At 31.2% G+C, this 18,779-nt stretch overlaps 1 protein-coding gene across 1 annotated transcript in view; it reads right to left on the bottom strand.

Moving 5' to 3' along the window:
- Positions 1 to 354: 354 nt before the first annotated feature.
- LOC145304301 (uncharacterized) overlaps positions 355 to 18,779 on the bottom strand; it is a 68,920-nt gene continuing 50,495 nt past the window's right edge. Inside the window, exons 3-16 of the mRNA XM_080146161.1 lie at positions 17,635 to 17,677; positions 17,042 to 17,116; positions 14,599 to 14,653; positions 13,030 to 13,096; positions 12,495 to 12,553; positions 11,938 to 11,981; positions 11,497 to 11,568; positions 10,471 to 10,542; positions 9,965 to 10,212; positions 9,200 to 9,425; positions 5,415 to 5,481; positions 4,686 to 4,723; positions 1,440 to 1,544; positions 355 to 900 (exon numbers count right to left, since the gene is read on the bottom strand). Of these exons, the coding sequence (XP_080002287.1) occupies positions 819 to 900; positions 1,440 to 1,544; positions 4,686 to 4,723; positions 5,415 to 5,481; positions 9,200 to 9,425; positions 9,965 to 10,212; positions 10,471 to 10,542; positions 11,497 to 11,568; positions 11,938 to 11,981; positions 12,495 to 12,553; positions 13,030 to 13,096; positions 14,599 to 14,653; positions 17,042 to 17,116; positions 17,635 to 17,677 (1,253 nt within the window). The 3' untranslated portion in view covers positions 355 to 818. The remainder of the gene's footprint in view (positions 901 to 1,439; positions 1,545 to 4,685; positions 4,724 to 5,414; positions 5,482 to 9,199; positions 9,426 to 9,964; positions 10,213 to 10,470; positions 10,543 to 11,496; positions 11,569 to 11,937; positions 11,982 to 12,494; positions 12,554 to 13,029; positions 13,097 to 14,598; positions 14,654 to 17,041; positions 17,117 to 17,634; positions 17,678 to 18,779) is intronic.

Below are 18,779 nucleotides of genomic sequence, written 5' to 3'. Positions count from 1 at the left end.
TATAAATGTTTTGAAATCAAATGATCAATAGACTACTTAAGGTTCATTTGTCTTAGAAGTGATTTTTAAAATCGTAGCTCATTTTAAACCATAAAATGGTACGGTTTGGGGGGAGAACATTGGATAATAAAATACGCGGATATTACTACAGGGGAAATTTTGATCGTTAATTTAGGTTGCTACTTTGGTCCGCATTTGTTGTTCAGTTCATTCCTCCAAAGGAGGAAAGGGAATAAGGTAAAGACAATTTGAAATATTATCATAAGAAATTGAGTTTTAAAATAGATTAACTAGTAACATGTTGAAAATGGAATTTTTAAATAAAAATTTTATAATAAATGATTAAATACCTCGTACAGTTTCAAATTCAATTTTATTCATACATATTTTTTTAATCAGTCAAAAAATAGGTTAGTATTTCAATTATAATAAATTGATTTTATACAATTTTATATCGAAAACTTTATGGATATACATATAAATTACAATTAATGCCCTATTATTTTAATTTAAAATAAAGAAATATTTTTGATATTAAATAGCTTTTTGTTTAAAATTGAGATCTTTAAAATCATCTATAAATTCATATTTTTACTGGATTGATTATTGATTTGATTTGCTTAAAAAAGAAAATAATTTTATTTTACAGTATTTTAAGCAGTAAAGCCCTGCAAAATAGTACAAAAATATATACTAATTTGTACATTAAGAATAATATATTTTAGAATGAGAAAAAAAATCACGAAACCTATGTTTACTACATGCGAGGTTGGGTGAATATTCTTTTATCAATATTTACTTGAAATATTATATTACAATTATTGAGTTGGTTTTGGCCTTCTAACACGTTTCCTTCGTTTTCTCATAACTCTTCTCGTTGTTTCTTCATTGTTTTCATTCCTAGTATATAAAGTAGTAAGTTTTTTTTTTATTGTCTGTAGCTTAGAATCTTAATAACTACTGCACCAATTGAGTTTTCCATTTTTGGAAGCTTTTGTAAGTTGTTTTAAGCTTTTCTTCCGATCTTTTCTACCTTTTTGCATACAGAACCCCTCGATCTAGAACCAATAAACAATAATTAAAAAAAAAGAATTTTACAATTTCGATTGGTTGATTCATTTAGTTGAATGTCCAACTGTTTCAACCACTAATTTAGATGTACAGAAGGGTAATTTTGTGTATTATCATTGAATATATACATTAATCAATCGGTCATTGTTTTAACTCTTTAGAACCCTGTTTCTTTCTAGCTTATTTAGCTTTTTCCTATTGAAAGATAGATGTCACTGCTTTTGGCCTACCTATTCTATTGACTTCAGAAAATACCCTATACTCCATCTCTTTTCTAGGGGGTTTGTTTCCCAATCCCCCTTTCGCTTTCCCTCTACTATAACGTCAATAGAATAGGTAGGCCAAAAGCAATACTCTGATAAAATTACCTATTTAAGGGGTCAGATTGTTGTGTAGACTCTACGCTATTTGATGGCAATACTCTGATTTTACTCAGCAACAATCTATCAGGCGCGCTACCACCAGAGGTTATACTAAAATAGAATAAAAATTATTTATCAAAAAGTATTGTAGACATCTTTCCACGGATATACGAATGAAAAAGATCAAAACAAGTTTTGTTAGTCCAAAAGGGGCAAAGTCCCAAGGCTAACAAAACTAGCATTAATTTCATGTATTTTATTATTTTTGGCAAATTGGCTGTAATACGATGCCATACATGATTTTTTAGTATGGCTGAGAGCCGGTTCTAATCCAGAGGATATTCATCGGTTTCTAAGCCATAGCAATGAATAGCAAAGTAGATATATATAAAATGCGTAGTAAGGCTTATTTGCATGTCTCTTAAGATCTTGATAATCACTGTACCTGAAAGGGAAGCTTTTAACTAATCTGGGGATAGTTGTATGATGTTTTCTTAGAAGCTTTGGGAAGTATAAATATAAAACAGATTTAAGGATAAATAGATAGATAAACTAATATTGCCAAAATTTAGATTGAGTTGCAACCACCTAATAAAAGATACATCTAGTGTTTATACTATGTAACCAATAGAAAATTTGCAAATAGAAGCAAGTCAAAAAAAAGCCTTTGCTGTTAAATCAATTAGCTGAAAATTAATATAAGAATCTAATATTTGTTTTAAAGCAGTTAATAGTGCCTAATAAATTAAATCATACATTACAAATGACCAATGATAGGCCAGTATATATTTTACCATTGGTCAATATAAATGTAAACTGGCCTACCACTGGTCATTTGTATTGTATGACGTCATTTCTTATTAAGCACTATATTAAGCTACTTTATTTTTATTAGAACCTGAAAGTTATTTATTTGTAGGCGATGTAATCGTGCAATTTTAAACATTTTTAAGAATGAGGTTTCAGGAATTGCCAAATGTCCTAAATAACAATTCAGCATGTGGTATGTTATTGCTATGTTACTCCTAATCTCCTAACAAGGAAATATATGTCCCAATGAGATATTGACAATTTAATTTTACACCTTCGTTTTTTTTGCTGCAAACAAATACGTTAATAAAATAAAAAAAAGACTGAAAAGAAAGGAAAGAGAGTTAATATTGGATAAACAGACCTATGCAAGTATATAAACACGTTCTCTCATCAGTTGAATTTAAAAACTTTTGAGATACATTGTTGACTAATGATAGGCCTATAAAAAAGAAAAGTTGTCCACCTATAATTTTATTCTATAAAAGGGGTATTTTTCTTCAGTCTTTTTATTTTTTCTTAAATAAAATTGAATTGCAAACGTGAAAAAGAAATAAATAAAAACTATGAGGGTCTAAACTTAACCTAACCTTCAATATTAAACACACAAACTAAAAACTTTCCCTACCTCCTTTTTAAATATATCAAAAAAGGGGAAAGGGGGTTATAATTGTCTATCAAGATATTTTATGTAAAATCGACTTGTAGAGTATCTTTGCTGAAAAAATAAGTTCAAGATGCACACAAATGGTCAAACAGAATGTCAAAAACTGTTGCATTTTTCTACCCACTTCTTGGCCAATTTAAAACCTTAATTGCCTATAAAGAAAAACAGTGTTTATCGAATAAAAAATGTTGTTAGTGTTTTTTTTCTATATCCTTTTTTAGTTTAGAGAAAATCTGTATATAACATTTGTCTACATAACTTATTTGTTCTTCAGATTTATGGAAAATAAAAAATGCGTTATTTTTAGTAGCGAATGTGCTTTTAAAATTTGTTTTTTAGGTATTATGTGTCCATAATAACTTTAAAAGTCAGCTGGAAGCTGAACATGTTCCATACAAGGCAATTCGTTTATCTTTTAAGCCCTTAAACAAATTTTTAAACCGAAGGCCAATATACACGACATGAGCTTAGCTTATGAATAAGTAAAGGTAGAAGATTAATACAATTTCGATAAGAAAATTCTTACTCAATTTTAATAAAATGCACAATGAATTAGATAAAAAGTACTTGAAATCAACAAAGAAAAAATTAAGAATTTTATCCTTATTTACAAGATTTAGAAATGCTAATTTTATTTTAACATAAAAAATTGCATAAAAAAAGGATTTTAAAACTCTTAAAATTGCACTTTTGACAGTGGGGAAATCAAGTAGATTCTAGTGCTTTCGAGTATGCAAACGTTTTGGTCTAAATATAGTTTTCTTTTAAATTATATGCTGAAAAACAATTAATTTTGTCTCAATTATAAATTATATTTATATAATATTTTAGCTTTTCCTTCTCCTTTCTCATATATTTTTACCAGTTATAGAAAATAAAAAAAAATTAACAGAAAATATATGAACAATTGCATCAGATTTAACTATCTTATGCTACTTCAGTAATCAATACTCAATTCATATTCCAAACTGTTTTATCCAGGGAGGGAGAAGTCATTGGGTTATTTATTACACTAGTCCCCAAAGTTCTAAATAACGTTAATGTAACAATTTTGATGGGTTGGTTAACTAAGCTGAGTTTTCAAACGTTTCAAAACTAATTTTTATCTACACAAGGGGTAATTTTGTGTAACATCAATTTAGCGGCCTTTGTCTTATCCCTTTATATCCCTGGTTTTATCTTGACATTTAGAAGAATAAACCAGTTGCAAATAAAAGATGGACTTGGAAAAAATAATAATGCATCTTGCATTAAGATTTTCCTAAAATTATGTAATTATACTGTTTTTTGTTGTTGATTTCTACGATTATGAAAATTAAATTATTTTATGTGCTAGCAAAACTATTTTTTGAATAATACTTTCTTTCTCATTTTTTTTTGTTTTTTTCAGAAAAGTCAACAGAAATAAGAAAGTTAGAATCAAGAGTTATAATGGCAGTTCTAAAATCAAAAGACTAAGAGAGAGAGGGGGGACAGTGGGCTGTTTATTATAGTAGTCCGAAAAGTTTTATAATAACATTTTCTTATTCATTGGCATTCTTATGAATTTTGATTGGTTGGATCATTGAGTTTAGTGTTCAAGCGTTTAATCACTAATCTTAATCTGCAGAAGGTGCAATTTTGTGTTTACTTAATCTCCTTTCAATACTCTCCCTTTCTATTTCTTAATGTATGCTATAATGTTTAGCAATTGATTTTATACAGCTGAGCTACCATTAAACGTCAACGTTCCTGTTAATTATTTTTACATCTCAATATGACATGTAAGAAATTACCTTTTTTGAGCACTTTCAGTACTGATTTCTTCTGAAATCTAAAAAAAAAATAATAGATTTTTTTGGCAGATAAAGATTTCAAATTTATACAAAATTGAAGTGAATTATCCTTTTTAAAGAAGATAATTAGATTAAGAAATTCTAATCATGATTGAACATGGTTAATAATGTCCACAAGTAGGGCAGCATTCAAATTAATACACTGTTTGTTTATTTACAGTGAAAATTTGAAAATGGGAGAATATATATAGAAAAGTATGTACCATTTACGCAACTAATTTTATACCAGGGAGACTCTTGGTAATCCTAGAAAGTAATCCCCGCCCCCCCCAAAAAAATAAGGTCAGATGACTTTGACGGACATACTGTGTAGTGGGCTATTATTGGTCATTTGTATTGTTTGACCTCATATTTTAAAGCACTATAAACAGCTTTGATTAGTTTGCCATTTCAAAAGATAAATATCAAATAAGTAGGGGATTCTAGAATAAGAACCATCAAAGATGAACTATATTATTAAACTGATTAAACTTGACAAACACATCTTAGTTTAGAACATCTATACCACTAAAAAATCTTCTAATTTGTATCACCTGATTTTGAGATATTTCAGGTAAAGAAAGTAGAAACTAACCCATTCTCTGACAACAGTCTCAATCAAATATCTACCTAATTATCTACCTATCTACCTATCTATCTATGTATCTATCTATCTATTTATCTAACTACCTGATTTTGAGATATTTCAGGTAAGGAAATTAGCCCATTCTCTGTCAACAATCTTAATCCATTTCTCCTAAAAAATGTATTACTTCAAAATAATATTGATATTAATGCAACTAACTAAATCCTGTCAATAATTTTTAAAATTTCTGAAAATCACAAAATCAAATTAGTAGCTTTTCCAGGGAAGGTTCATATATATTTTAAATAGGAAACCTCACCCCCCCCCTCCCTCTAGAGAAATCACCGCTAGAATAATATCACCTTCCCCAATTTTCTTTTCTTTTTCCATTTTGTATTATTATTATTTATTATTTGTTTTTAGATCCTAAACATTTTTTGCCTATCTATCATTACTATTCATAATATCTATTTACTTTAGACAAAAGTTTATATGTTAGAGTTGATACTATTAATATCTTGAAATTTGTTGCCCTATTAGCCTAATAAGAAATAGGATATAAGCTAAAGCATCTATGAGTGCTGCAAGGAGGGAGGGTACGTTGGGTTCTTTATTACTTTAGTCCCCAAAGTTTTAGAAGAAACGTTTTCTTATTCCTTGACTTAACAACTCTGGGGACTTTTGGTTTAGAAAGTTGAGTGTCGAAACGTTTCAACCACTAATTGTAATCTACAGAAGAGGTATTTTCATGATTCGTTATTAGGGATGTATATGAATTTATCGGCCATCGTATTATCCCTTTAGATCCCTGGAGTGCCTGGTAACTTTGTGTTATTATTTAGAAATGTCAATACAATGATATGGAAAATTTTACTAATCATTTAGTTAAAGAAAAGTGATGCATAAACAATTTCATACTTCCTATCTATCTACGAAATGTGAAAACAAACAATATATAAAAGCAACAGGATGTCTGTCTGTCTGTGTGTGTGTGGAAGGATCCCGCTAACCGTTATATCGATAAGGTTCTCCTTTACATTGAAGCTTCTCACAAGCCCAGGGAAGATTTATAACTATATTTTCTTTTTAAACTATCAAATTTTTCCCTTTCTTTTAAAATTAAAATTTAAAGTAAGGGTCGTCCATGCTCATTCCTTCAAGTGCACCTAGAGATTCCAGGGCTGCAGATGCTTGTTAACCAAAGACAAATTTTTAATTTAAACAACTTTTATTGTCTGACATGGCCGTTACTTTGGGTACTTTTTATTAAATTAATTCATTGGTTAAAACAAGCAGTGTCAAAATTTTTAAAAAAATAAAATTAATTTACATAAAGGGTAATATTTCTAAACATATTTTGGGATGTTTTATGTATGAACAACAATTTATTGTCCATTGTCTTATGCCTTAAAAACCCTGAGTAAAACATGATGGTAGAACATATAAAAAGATTTGCAACATGAAAAAAAGTTTGGGAGCTGATTTGAAACAGTTTGCATAGGCAGGGGTGGAAACAACTACTTAAACAAATATACATTAATTGTTACACCCCTAGATGCCTCCAGAGTAAATAAAGGAAAGGGGGAGGGGGGGAGTAAGTGAATAAAACAAAAAGGTAAAAACTATTTTTTCATTTAGGATGTATTATTTCAGAAGGTTGATTTTTCTTGAGGGGTAAGAGTTACCCTCCCAAAAAGCTATAATTCTCTCCTAAACCTATCAGAAGCTTAAATGTAAAAGAAAAGCATAGGGAATACTAGTTTGTAACAACCAATATTTTTTTTTAATTCACCAAAGTTTTTTATCTTTTTGCTGTAAAAATAACAGTCCAATTTATAGGTTTAAGTCCAGCTCAATTAGTTTTGTTTATATTCCCAATCATAAAAACATTAACTACTAAAACATATTCATTTTTTTTATAAAAAGTTTGATTTTTATGGTATAGTATGGCATTTTAATTCTTTTTTTTAAAATTTTTGATTGAAGTGGAATCATTCTTTAATTATTTCTTTTAGCTCCGCAACTTGTTTCATCTTGACTTGAATAGGATGTAAACTGAATAATTCAATGACTCAGTTTAATTTCAAACATTGTTAGGAGAATGTTTAAAAAAAACCTTCTTAAAGGAAAGGTCGTTTTATTCATATAGTTTATTTAGGTAGATTTACTAGACTTTACGAGAGGGCGCGGTAGTTCAGGAAAATAGCCTAAAACTATCCCAACACATCTTCCAGACAAAAAGTCTTACTACTTTATATTTTAGGATAAGCTTTATATTGGTACTAGGTATGCAAGAACGTCCAAATAGGGAGGTGAAGGGGATATACTCCCTCCCCCAAAACAAAAATTGAGAGAAAAAGTACAATATTTTTCTAAAACTCAAAATGTTCAGTTCCTCTTTAAATTTTCTATTATTTATAATTCATGTCCCCATCCTATATATGTTCTAAAAAAAAGATATAAAAAATCATTGTTTTGAGTTGAATAGTAAGATCTGGCGATAACCACGTCATGAAAAAGCAAGTGTTGTGTGTTAATGGATATAGAATATACGTGGACATTATGTCAAAGTATACAATTGTTCTCAATTAAGGTTGCAAACATTGAGATCATTTATTGGTCAGTTCGTTCATTCAGTAAGATCGGAAGTGTATGGGATACAGGGGGTGGATGGTAGGTATCGTTATTTTTTCCAGCTGCGAACATCTAACATTATTCTGGTGTAACATTCATGTAATGATATATCCAGTTGTGTGTTTGGTGCTGCTAATTCATTGTTCAAATCGTGGTAATTTTTTTTAGTAGCAAAGGTACTCTATTATTAGATATGTCCATCTGTTCATCATAAACGTTTTAAAGGAAACATGATGTTTTTCATCTCCTACATAAAATAGATGACAGATTTTTGGTAAAAATTCCCAAACAAGTGCAAAACTTGTGTATATGACTTATTTGGTCCGTTGGTCTTTATGTCATGATTTCTGAGCTTTGCTACTAATGGATATTGGCATCATTGTTACTTCCTTGCTTACAAATAAATAGAAAATTATATCTTAGGCAGTCTTTAAAGGAAGTTTTACTTCTTTAGTCTGTTTGTCTTTTTGATTGTCTGTCAGTTTCCTGTATCTTGATGTTTGTCTGTCAGTTTTCTGTATCTTGATGTTTGTCTGTCAGTTTTCTGTATCTTGATGTTTGTCTGTCAGTTTTCTGTATCTTGATGTTTGTCTGTCAGTTTTCTGTATCTTGATGTTTGTCTGTCAGTTTTCTGTATCTTGATGTTTGTCTGTCAGTTTGTCTGTCTGTTTGTCTGTCTGTCTGTCCGTTTGGCTGTCTTTTTGTAAGAATGTTTGTTTGTCAGTTTGTTTATCTATCCTTCACTTTAACTATCTGTCTGCCCTTTTGTCTATCTGTTTATCTGTATGTCTGTTTGTCTAAATCTTTGTCTGACTGTCTAAAATATTTACCCCCCCCCCTCCAAGAAATACATTTGGATGAAATATTTTCTTTATCCTTCTCATCTAAAGTTGCAGTATATTTTGAACGTTATGACGACGTTTAGGCTTGAATTCAAAACCATCATTTTCAAGACAACCAGTGGATTTAGACAGAAAGAAAGGGGACAATGGGCTGTTTATTACACTAGTCCCCAAAGATTTATAATACCGTTTTCTTATTTGTTGGTCTAACAACTACGGGGACTTTTACTATATTATGATTGGTTAATTTTTTAAGTTGAGTGTTCAAACGTTTCAACCACTACTTTTAATCTACAGAAGGTGCAATTTTGTATTTCATCATTAGGATGTACATCAATTTATCGGCCATTGTATAATCCCCATAATCCCTATAATTCCTAGGATTTAAGGGTTTGATCTCTAAAATAATTTACCTAGAAAAAGTTTGAAGATTATTTTGAGTATGTTGTTGGAAAGGGACAGTCTCTACATTATTTGTTTGATATGGCTCTGCTTCTAGGCTAACTTTATGCGGCGCTGCCACTGGTTCTAGACTAACTTTATGCGGCGCTGCCACTGCTTCTAGGCTAACTTTATGCGCCACTGCTTCTAGACTAACTTTTTGCGGCGCTGCTGACTCCAATGAAACTTTATGCGGCGCTGAAATTAGAAATATGATATAAATTAATGATTATTCATTTAATAATGACTAGCGGATACGCCTCTAGAAGCCTCTAAAGGCACTTGAGAAATGTGGTGAAGTTGACCATCAAATTTTTAACTTTTAGTTTTAAAAAGAGAAAGTAAAAAAATTGGATGTGGGTCATTTTTTCTAGGTTAATTTCTCTGAGGTGTAAGTTGGTAAAATCCCCCAAAATAGTTATAAACTTTTCCATGATCTAAGAGAAGCTACACTGCAAAGGAACATCATATCAGTTCAGCGGTTAGCAAGATCCTTTGGAAAGACAGACAAAGATCCTGTTAGCTTTTTTTACAAGGATAAGGAAATGCAATCTAGATTATTTCTACTTTCAACTTTTCGTTCATTCATAATCAATTACTGCATCTCAGTAGTGCATAACTTTATCAAGAACAAGTAGCGGCTTTGCCTGTAGCCTCTAAGGGTTTTAAGTTATTATGCTATATGAGACAGAAAAACAAATTTATTTTGGAAAAACTATTAAAATAAGAAATTTTACCAGAATTTGCTATAATTTTTGACGGATTTTCTTTTTCTTTATACGGCTCTGTTATTTGTTGTCTTCTTTGATACGGCGCTGGTCTTTGTCTTTCAATGAAAGCTGCCAGATTTTCCCTGGCCTGATACGGCGCTGATATATGATTCCTTCTCTGATAAGGCTTTGTTCTCTCTCTTCTCAGAGGTGGTTGTGTGGTTGTTTGTAAATCGTCATCTATTTCATTTTCGTTGGTGTTTTCTGGTTCAACTAATTTGTTTTATGTGACATTTTAATCATATATTTTGAAGCTTTTTGTAATGCCTTAAAAATTACTTTATACTGGCCTCCCAGTCGTTAATCGAAATGTATACTGGCCTGCCATTGGTAATTTAACTATAACTTTTTCATTTGTTGACTTAACAACTTTTGTAAAAGTTAATTGGTTGGTTTATTAATTTATTTAATTTTATTAAACATTTCAAACATGTCTTATCCCTTTAGATACCTGAATTAAATGTCATATTCCTTGTAGAGATCTGCTAGAGAAAACTCTATCTCTATCCTCATTTTCTTCTACTTGTACTATGTTCTCATTTGTACTGAAGTTATTTGGTTTATTCATTACAGTTTAATTTACCGTAATTACCTCAAAAGGGCGGGATTCTTCTTCGATTTTAAGTGATCATCTAGAGAATCCAAAGCATCATCCGCTTGTAATAGGATGATATACTAGGTTAAGTAACACTCAACAGACAACCAACCCTTTTATTGCATGACCTTTTACTTTATCTAAAAAGTCCTAACTATGCATGGTAATGATTTGCGGCTGTCTTTGGGCCAAGGAAGATATGACGCTGTGTCGCGCCGAGATTCGAACCTATCACCTTCCTGACGACGAGCGGTTTCGCTACGTGTTGCGCCACGGTCGCGGGTTCATTACAGCTCAAAGTTACATCCCGAGGGGCCGCAAGACTGGGCCAACAAACCAGGGATTAATTCTTTTTATTTTATTTTAGTTATAGATGAAAATATTCTATAATATACTTTTCAGTATGGATTAGAATGAGATTAATCCAACAGAAATAGATTAGGTTTTGAATATATTACCATTTTCTAGTCCTAATTGTACTCAATAATATGTCGTTCCTGTTTAAAGGCCATGCCATTTCCCTCCTCACTTTATATTTCACTAGCTAGAAATGGCAAACCCCATATTAAATGTCTTAAGAAATAATCCAGACTCAAACCCGACACTGCAACAAGAAATTTTGGATCATAGAAGAAAACGAAGTAGCTAGTTTCGTCGTATTTTCAGAGTAGCTTTAGATAGGTTATTTAGGATAGGTTAGGTCAGGTAAATGTTAATTATTGCCACGCAGGGTTGGGAAATTAACCCCGCAGGGTTAAAGCCCCACACAGGGGCTAGAAAAAGGAGAAAGGCTACTGTGAAAAAACGACAAAACCCGTTACTTCGTTTTCTTTCCATGATCCAATTTCTACAGTTGGACACAATCGTCTTAGCTTCAAATAAAATCTAGTATTGAATAAAAAACCTAGAGGGCAAAGCAGTCTGTTCGTTTGTAAGATCTACAAATCTTTCTGTGGCTATTTTTCTTCCTCTATTTCTATGATGCATTTTTTGATATACCAATATGTTTTAACTAGTTTATTTTTGGGAAGGAAAACACTTTACAACTGGAATATGACCGTGTGTCTAATGGCCAAAGTTGCTGAAAGGTCCCTTTATCCTAATAATGGCATCTACGCCCCTAGAGGCCTCTTGGGACTATTTAGGGATGGGAGGTGGGTGGGTGAACTTTTAATTTTAATTCAGATGAAAAAGTCAAAATTATATTGGAGGTAATTTTTTTTCTTGAGGGCAGTTTCTTTTAAAATGGTGGAGGTACCCTCCCCCAAAATAGTTGCTAGATCTTAAGCAACACACACACAGACAGATGCTCTTTTATATTATACTAAGATTATTGATATATTACCCTTGTCTAATAAAATCTTTTCTTCGCATCAAAATTGCTTTTCTAATCATTTGAAAAATAGTATCATTTAGGAAAATTTATTGATTAACCCTGTTAGAAGGCATACCCCTACTGGACCCTTTACACTCTAGTAACCTATCCTTTTAGATAACGTACACATTAAATTTAGTAGTAGGTACACTTTATAATTGATCAATCGGTTTTAAACTTATTGAATTAAAAAAGGTTACCTATAACTAAATATAAGTTTTCCCATCACTTATTGATATAAATCATTAGTGCGAGGGTAAGAGAAGGGAAGGGAAGAGATCATACGACTCTCGAAATGGGTACGATTTGTTTTAAAATTCACCATAAAAGACAAGCAGCCATCCAAACTGTTTAAATATTATGAAGCCTTGTTTAGTTCCTATAAAAATTACGTCATACTGCCCTCTCATTGATAATTTAGTCTGTGTATTGGCCTATCATTGGTCATTAGTATTGTATGACGTAATTTATCACTATAAATAGCCTCAAAATTATACTTAGTTAAATAATATGATACTATTTTTCCTTGGTTTTCTAAACTTGAAAACTTTAGTTTTTCTTGGAACTTGTAGGACAGATAGATCACCTATTTCCATAGATCACAGATAAATAAGTTGGGTATGAAAATCAATTTAGTTACCAGAGGTGGATTCTTAAAAAAAAATTTGCTCTTCTAAGCGATAAAAGGGGCAAATTTTTTTAAGAATCCACCTCAGTTCTAATAAATTGGTAAGAAAATTAGATAGAAAAAATTGTCATTAACATCTTTAAAAACATGGTTTTAAAAAATAATGTGTTTTTTCTCAATAGGATAATTTTTAAATGGTTGGGGTGTAAAAGGGCATAGGTAACGTTGTACCATTTTATGTACAAAAGATTTGTAGAAAAACAGTTTGTATATTTAAAGCAGAATTATTTTCATACATCTGTTTTCCCAAAAATTTTATGTAAAATTTGTAAAAAGAAAACATTAATCTTTCTAGATTTTGTTATTCTTTTGCTACCGTTAGATCTAAGTTTTATTGTTTTAGTAATAAAAATTTTTCAATTTACTTATCCTGCCTATTTCATTAGTGATGATGTCATTATTTGTTGGTTCTGTTGTTTCTGGCTCGTACGGCTCGTACATCTGCAAAATTGAAATTATTTTAGACTGTAAATAACAAAAAATGTAGGTACTTATATTGAATTTTGATTGAAAATGTAGTGTTCAAAGTTATCAACCAATAAATTTGATCTGTATATCATTTTATCGTTCAATGTCTTATCTCTTAAGATCTATGATTTATTCAAAGGTAAACTAACCAGAGATATAAGACAATGGCCTATAAAATGGTAACACAGTAACAGTAACAAGCCCTTTTCACTCCACATGGGGGAGCATAGGCCGCTGACAATTTGTCAGTGTTTCTGTAACAATGTGGCTTTTCATGGATATGGGATAGGGTTGTCAGCCCTAAGCCCTATGATTGCGGTGTAAAGCGTCCATTTGCCTATAAAATGGTATACATTCCTAATGATAATTAAAAAAAATACCCCTTCTGTGGATTACAATTAGTGGTTGAAACGTTTGAACACTCAACCTAATGAACCAAATAATCAAATTTCAATAACATTGATTAAAGATGTTAGGCTAACTTTTACATGAAACCATTAATATAAAACTTTTGGAACGAAGCACAAAAATTGTGGATGGGAATACGTAGAAGTAGATTTAAAATCAATAATAGTTTTATTGGAGAAAATAAACATGAAACCTTGTTTTATTTTGTATGATGAAGATGGTTAAAGTAAATTACATACTAGATGCACATAACAATGGGAAAAAATATTTTGAAACTGTTAATGCCAAAAAGTTTTAAAATTGGACCCAAAATGCCAAAGATATGGGGAAATATATCAACATATAAAAATAGCCAAAAACCTGGTAAAAGGCAGTTTGGCCGCCATTGTTTCTTTTCATAAAACGCCAGAAATTTAATTTTAATATCTTTAACTGAAAAATTTATGAAAATTGAACCATAAACACCAAAGATATGGGTAAAAATGTGAAAAATATAAAAAATACCAAAAAACCTGCAAAAAGGCAGTCTGACTGTCATTGTTGTTTTCTTCAAACGACAAAAAATTTAATTTTGATATCTTTAACTGAAAAAATTTCGAAAATCGGACCATAAACACCAAAGATATGGAGAAAAATATGAAAAATATAAAAATAGCCAAAAACCTGCAAAAAGGCAGTCTGACCGTCATTGTTATTTTCTTCAAATGACGGGAAATTTAATTTTGATATCTTTAACTGAAAAAATTTTGATAATCGGACCATAAACACCAAAGATATGGGGAAAATTTGGAAAATATAAAAATAGACTAAAACCTGCTATAAAGCAGTCCAACCGCCATTGATGTTTTATAGTTAATTGTGCTCCTTAATGATGGGAATGTTGTCAAAAAATTTCAGCTCTCTATCTTTTATAGGAGCCGAGAAAATCACGTTTCCCCCAATTCATTAATTACGGACGGACAGACGGACAGACGAACGGACAGACGGACGGACGGACAGACGGACAGACGGACAGACGGACGGACGGACATTGTGAATTATAGAGTAGCTTCGCTACTAAAAAATACCTTTCTATGATTGAGAATTCTGTATCCATTAGCGTCTGCCTGATAGTCATAATACCTTAAAATATTACAACAAGGTTTAATTTATATACAATACTTCCTTATTGAATAATATAGGTAGGTCAATTCCAGACTTCTAAACTGAGGTCTTTTTCTGTGTCCTAGCCATTAGTGTTTAAATTTACCACTATCTGTACCATTACATAATCTATCTGATTATTATACCCTCCATCCAAATGTACCACTAACTGTACCATTATCTAACCTATCTGATTATCATACCCTCCATCCAAATGTACCACTAACTACTCCATTATCTTATCTATCTGATTATTATACCCTCCATCCAAATGTACCACTAACTACTCCATTATCTTATCTATCTGATTATCATACCCTCCATCCAAATGTACCAATAACTGTACCATTATCTAATCTATCTTATTATTATACCCTCCATCCAAATGTACCACTAACTCTACCATTATCTAATCTATATTATTATTATACCCTCCATCCAAATGTACCACTAACTACTCCATTATCTTATCTATCTTATTATTATACCCTCCATCCAAATGTACCAATAACTGTACCATTATCTAATCTATATTATTATTATACCCTCCATCCAAATGTACCACTAACTGTACCATTATCTAATCTATATTATTATTATACCCTCCATCCAAATGTACCACTAACTGTACCATTATCTAATCTATCTGATTATTATACCCTCCATCCAAATGTACCACTAACAGTACCATTATCCAATCTATATTATTATCATACCCTCCATCCAAATGTACCACTAACAGTACCATTATCCAATCTATATTATTATTATAACCTCCATCCAAATGTACCAATAACTGTACCATTATCTAATCTATATTATTATTATACCCTCCATCCAAATGTACCAATAACTGTACCATTATCTAATCTATATTATTATTATACCCTCCATCCAAATGTACCAATAACTGTACCATTATCTAATGTATCTGATTATTATACCCTCCATCCAAATGTACCACTAACTGTACCATTATCTAATCTATCTGATTATTATACCCTCCATCCAAATGTACCACTAACTGCACCATTATCTAATCTATCTGATTATTATACCCTCCATCTAAATGTACCACTAACTGTATCATTATCTAATCTATCTGATTATTATACCCTCCATCCAAATGTAGTACTAACTGTACTATTATCTAATCTATCTGATTATTATACTCTCCATCCATATGTACCACTAACTGTACCATTATCTAATCTATCTGATTATTATACCCTCCATCTAAATGTACCACTAACTGTATCATTATCTAATCTATCTGATTATTATACCCTCCATCCAAATGTAGTACTAACTGTACTATTATCTAATCTATCTGATTATTATACTCTCCATCCAAATGTAGTACTAACTGTACTATTATCTAATCTATCTGATTATTATACCCACCATCCAAATGTACCACTAACTGTACCATTATCTAACCTATCTGATTATTATTCCCTCCATCTAAATGTACCACTAACTGTACCATTATCTAACCTATCTGATTATTATACCCTCTATCCAAATGTACCACTAACTGTACCATTATCTGATCTATCTGACTATTATACCCTCCATCCAAATGTACCACTAACTGTACCATTATCTAATCTATCTGATTATTATACCCTCCATCCAAATGTACCACTAACTGTTCCATTATCTAATCTATCTGATTATTATACCCTCCATCCAAATGTACCACTAACTGTATCATTATCTAATCTATCTGATTATTATACCCTCCATCCAAATGTACCACTAACTGTACTATTATCTAATCTATCTGATTATTATAACCTCCATCCAAATGTACCACTAACTGTACCATTATCTAACCTATCTGATAATTATACCCTCTATCCAAATGTACCACTAACTGTACCACTAAATAATCTTTCTGATAAAATACCCTCCATCAAATGTACCACTAACTGTACTATTATCTAATCTATCTGATTATTATACCCTCCATCCAAATGTAGTACTAACTGTACTATTATCTAATCTATCTGATTATTATACTCTCCATCCATATGTACCACTAACTGTACCATTATCTAATCTATCTGATTATTATACCCTCCATCCATATGTACCATTAACTGTACCATTATCTAATCTATCTGATTATTATACTCTCCATCCAAATGTACCACTAACTGTACCATTATCTAATCTATCTGATTATTATTCCCTCCATCTAAATGTACCACTCACTGTACCATTATCTAACCTATCTGATAATTATACCCTCTATCCAAATGTACCACTAACTGTACCACTAACTAATCTATCTGATAATCATACCCTCCATTCAAATGTACAACTAACTGTACTATTATCTAATCTATCTGATTATTATACCTTACTGTTCCAGTGCCATCTCTCCATCCAAATGTTCCAATAACTGTGCCATTATCTAATCTTATTTCCTTCCTGATTAATGAAATATATATTATTGCTTTATTCTATACTAATGGCTTCGCCCCTAACATCCAGGGGAGGATGGGGTTGGTAAACAGCCTAAAACCATCTTAAGACAATTATAAAGCTATCCTGAAGAGTACAACAGATTCGGGCTAGTATTTTTAGAGATCTTCAGCAACGGACTAAAATGCCTTACTCTTTATATCACAGGATTAGTGACCTCGTCCCAAGAGACTTATCAATTTTAGTTTTAAAATGAAAAGGTAAAGCTGTTTATGGAAGGTTGGGGGGGGGGGGGGGGGATAACTTTGGGAATATGAATATGAACTACTTAATTACAGGATACAGTACTATTGTACTTTGTTGTAATAGAAATCAGTATTCTAAAAATCAGATGAATAGCATGAATTTATGAAATAGTTTGAAATCGCTAGAGCGAAATTAACGAAAAGAGCTAACCGTTCAGACGGACGGACCAACCCTAAGTATAGAGAATGCTTCGCTTAAAATAAAGCACAATAATATTCCTGTATTGTCCCCCATGCGTGGAATATTTGAAGAAATTTATGTTTCCTGTAGTTTTTAGAATCATCATCATCATTTATTTAAACATTAAACATTAAACAAAACAGTAATAAACTGGATGTTACCCTCAAAGTTCATTGTTGAGCACTGAAACCCCTTTCTCTTTCTTTTGAAATGAATTACGGGAGGGGTAGTTTTTCGTTTCTTACTTTGGGTAATGTTAATTTTGGTTATATCAGGGTAATAGGTGAGGGCACCATAGATTTGAACACCAATGGGCTATGGCCCCATGCATGGTTAGCCAAAGGGGAAAAATTCTCATTATTTTCAATTTATCTCAAAACAAGGAAGTTGGGTTCATTGCTCAAAAGACATTTTGTTGGAAGGCACCTAAATTGCCTAATAGATTAGCAGCTTATTCCTAAAATTCACCAACCCTTCTTAGAACCTTGGCAAATATCAGCTATATACATTATAGGGATTTACCTTATACATAAAGCAAGCACCAAAAATACAACAAAATCGCCATCCAATCGTCCACCAAGACAAAAAAAATCTATTTTAACAAGTATCAGATAAAAGTTAACAGTAAAATGTTATACAGTAATTATTTTGATTAATATTGATTGAAACTCTTTAGAAATTATGGGCTCTTGACTGTGTAAAAACTGTTTTTAAAAAAATATCTTTACATGTGTAAAGATATGCACTAGCCAAGAAATATCTAGCTAAAAAATTCTCTATTTTGTTTGACAATCTCATACAGTTACAATTATAGGTTAAAAAACTTAAATCTTGAGTTTTTTAATAGTTTAATCAGATAGGCATTAAAAAACAATTAATTTAGCTATAACCAATTCAAATAATTTTAATTAAATATGTACTGAAGTAGTTAATTATTGGCTGTTTGTGTTTCCATTAATATCCCAATAACAGCTAGAAGATTTTTCTTTCTAGTTCAGGTTTTAAGCTATTTCTCTCGGAGATACGCTCTTTAATGAGAATAATTATTTTTTAAATAAAAAATTCACAATTTCCATCCTTCTCCATAATGACCTATTAAGATTCATCTCACAATTTGGGAAATTAAGGAAAGTTGGAACTATTTGGTCATCAATGAAAGTAAGTACGTCCATTTAAATTTTAAAAC

The sequence above is a fragment of the Acartia tonsa genome, chromosome 13 (genome assembly GCF_053477335.1).
Source record: "Acartia tonsa isolate MP-2025a chromosome 13, ASM5347733v1, whole genome shotgun sequence".
NCBI classification, from domain to species: Eukaryota; Metazoa; Arthropoda; class Copepoda; order Calanoida; family Acartiidae; genus Acartia; species Acartia tonsa.
Note: the sequence above shows the minus strand (reverse complement) of the source record. Positions and strands in the feature narration are given on the sequence as shown.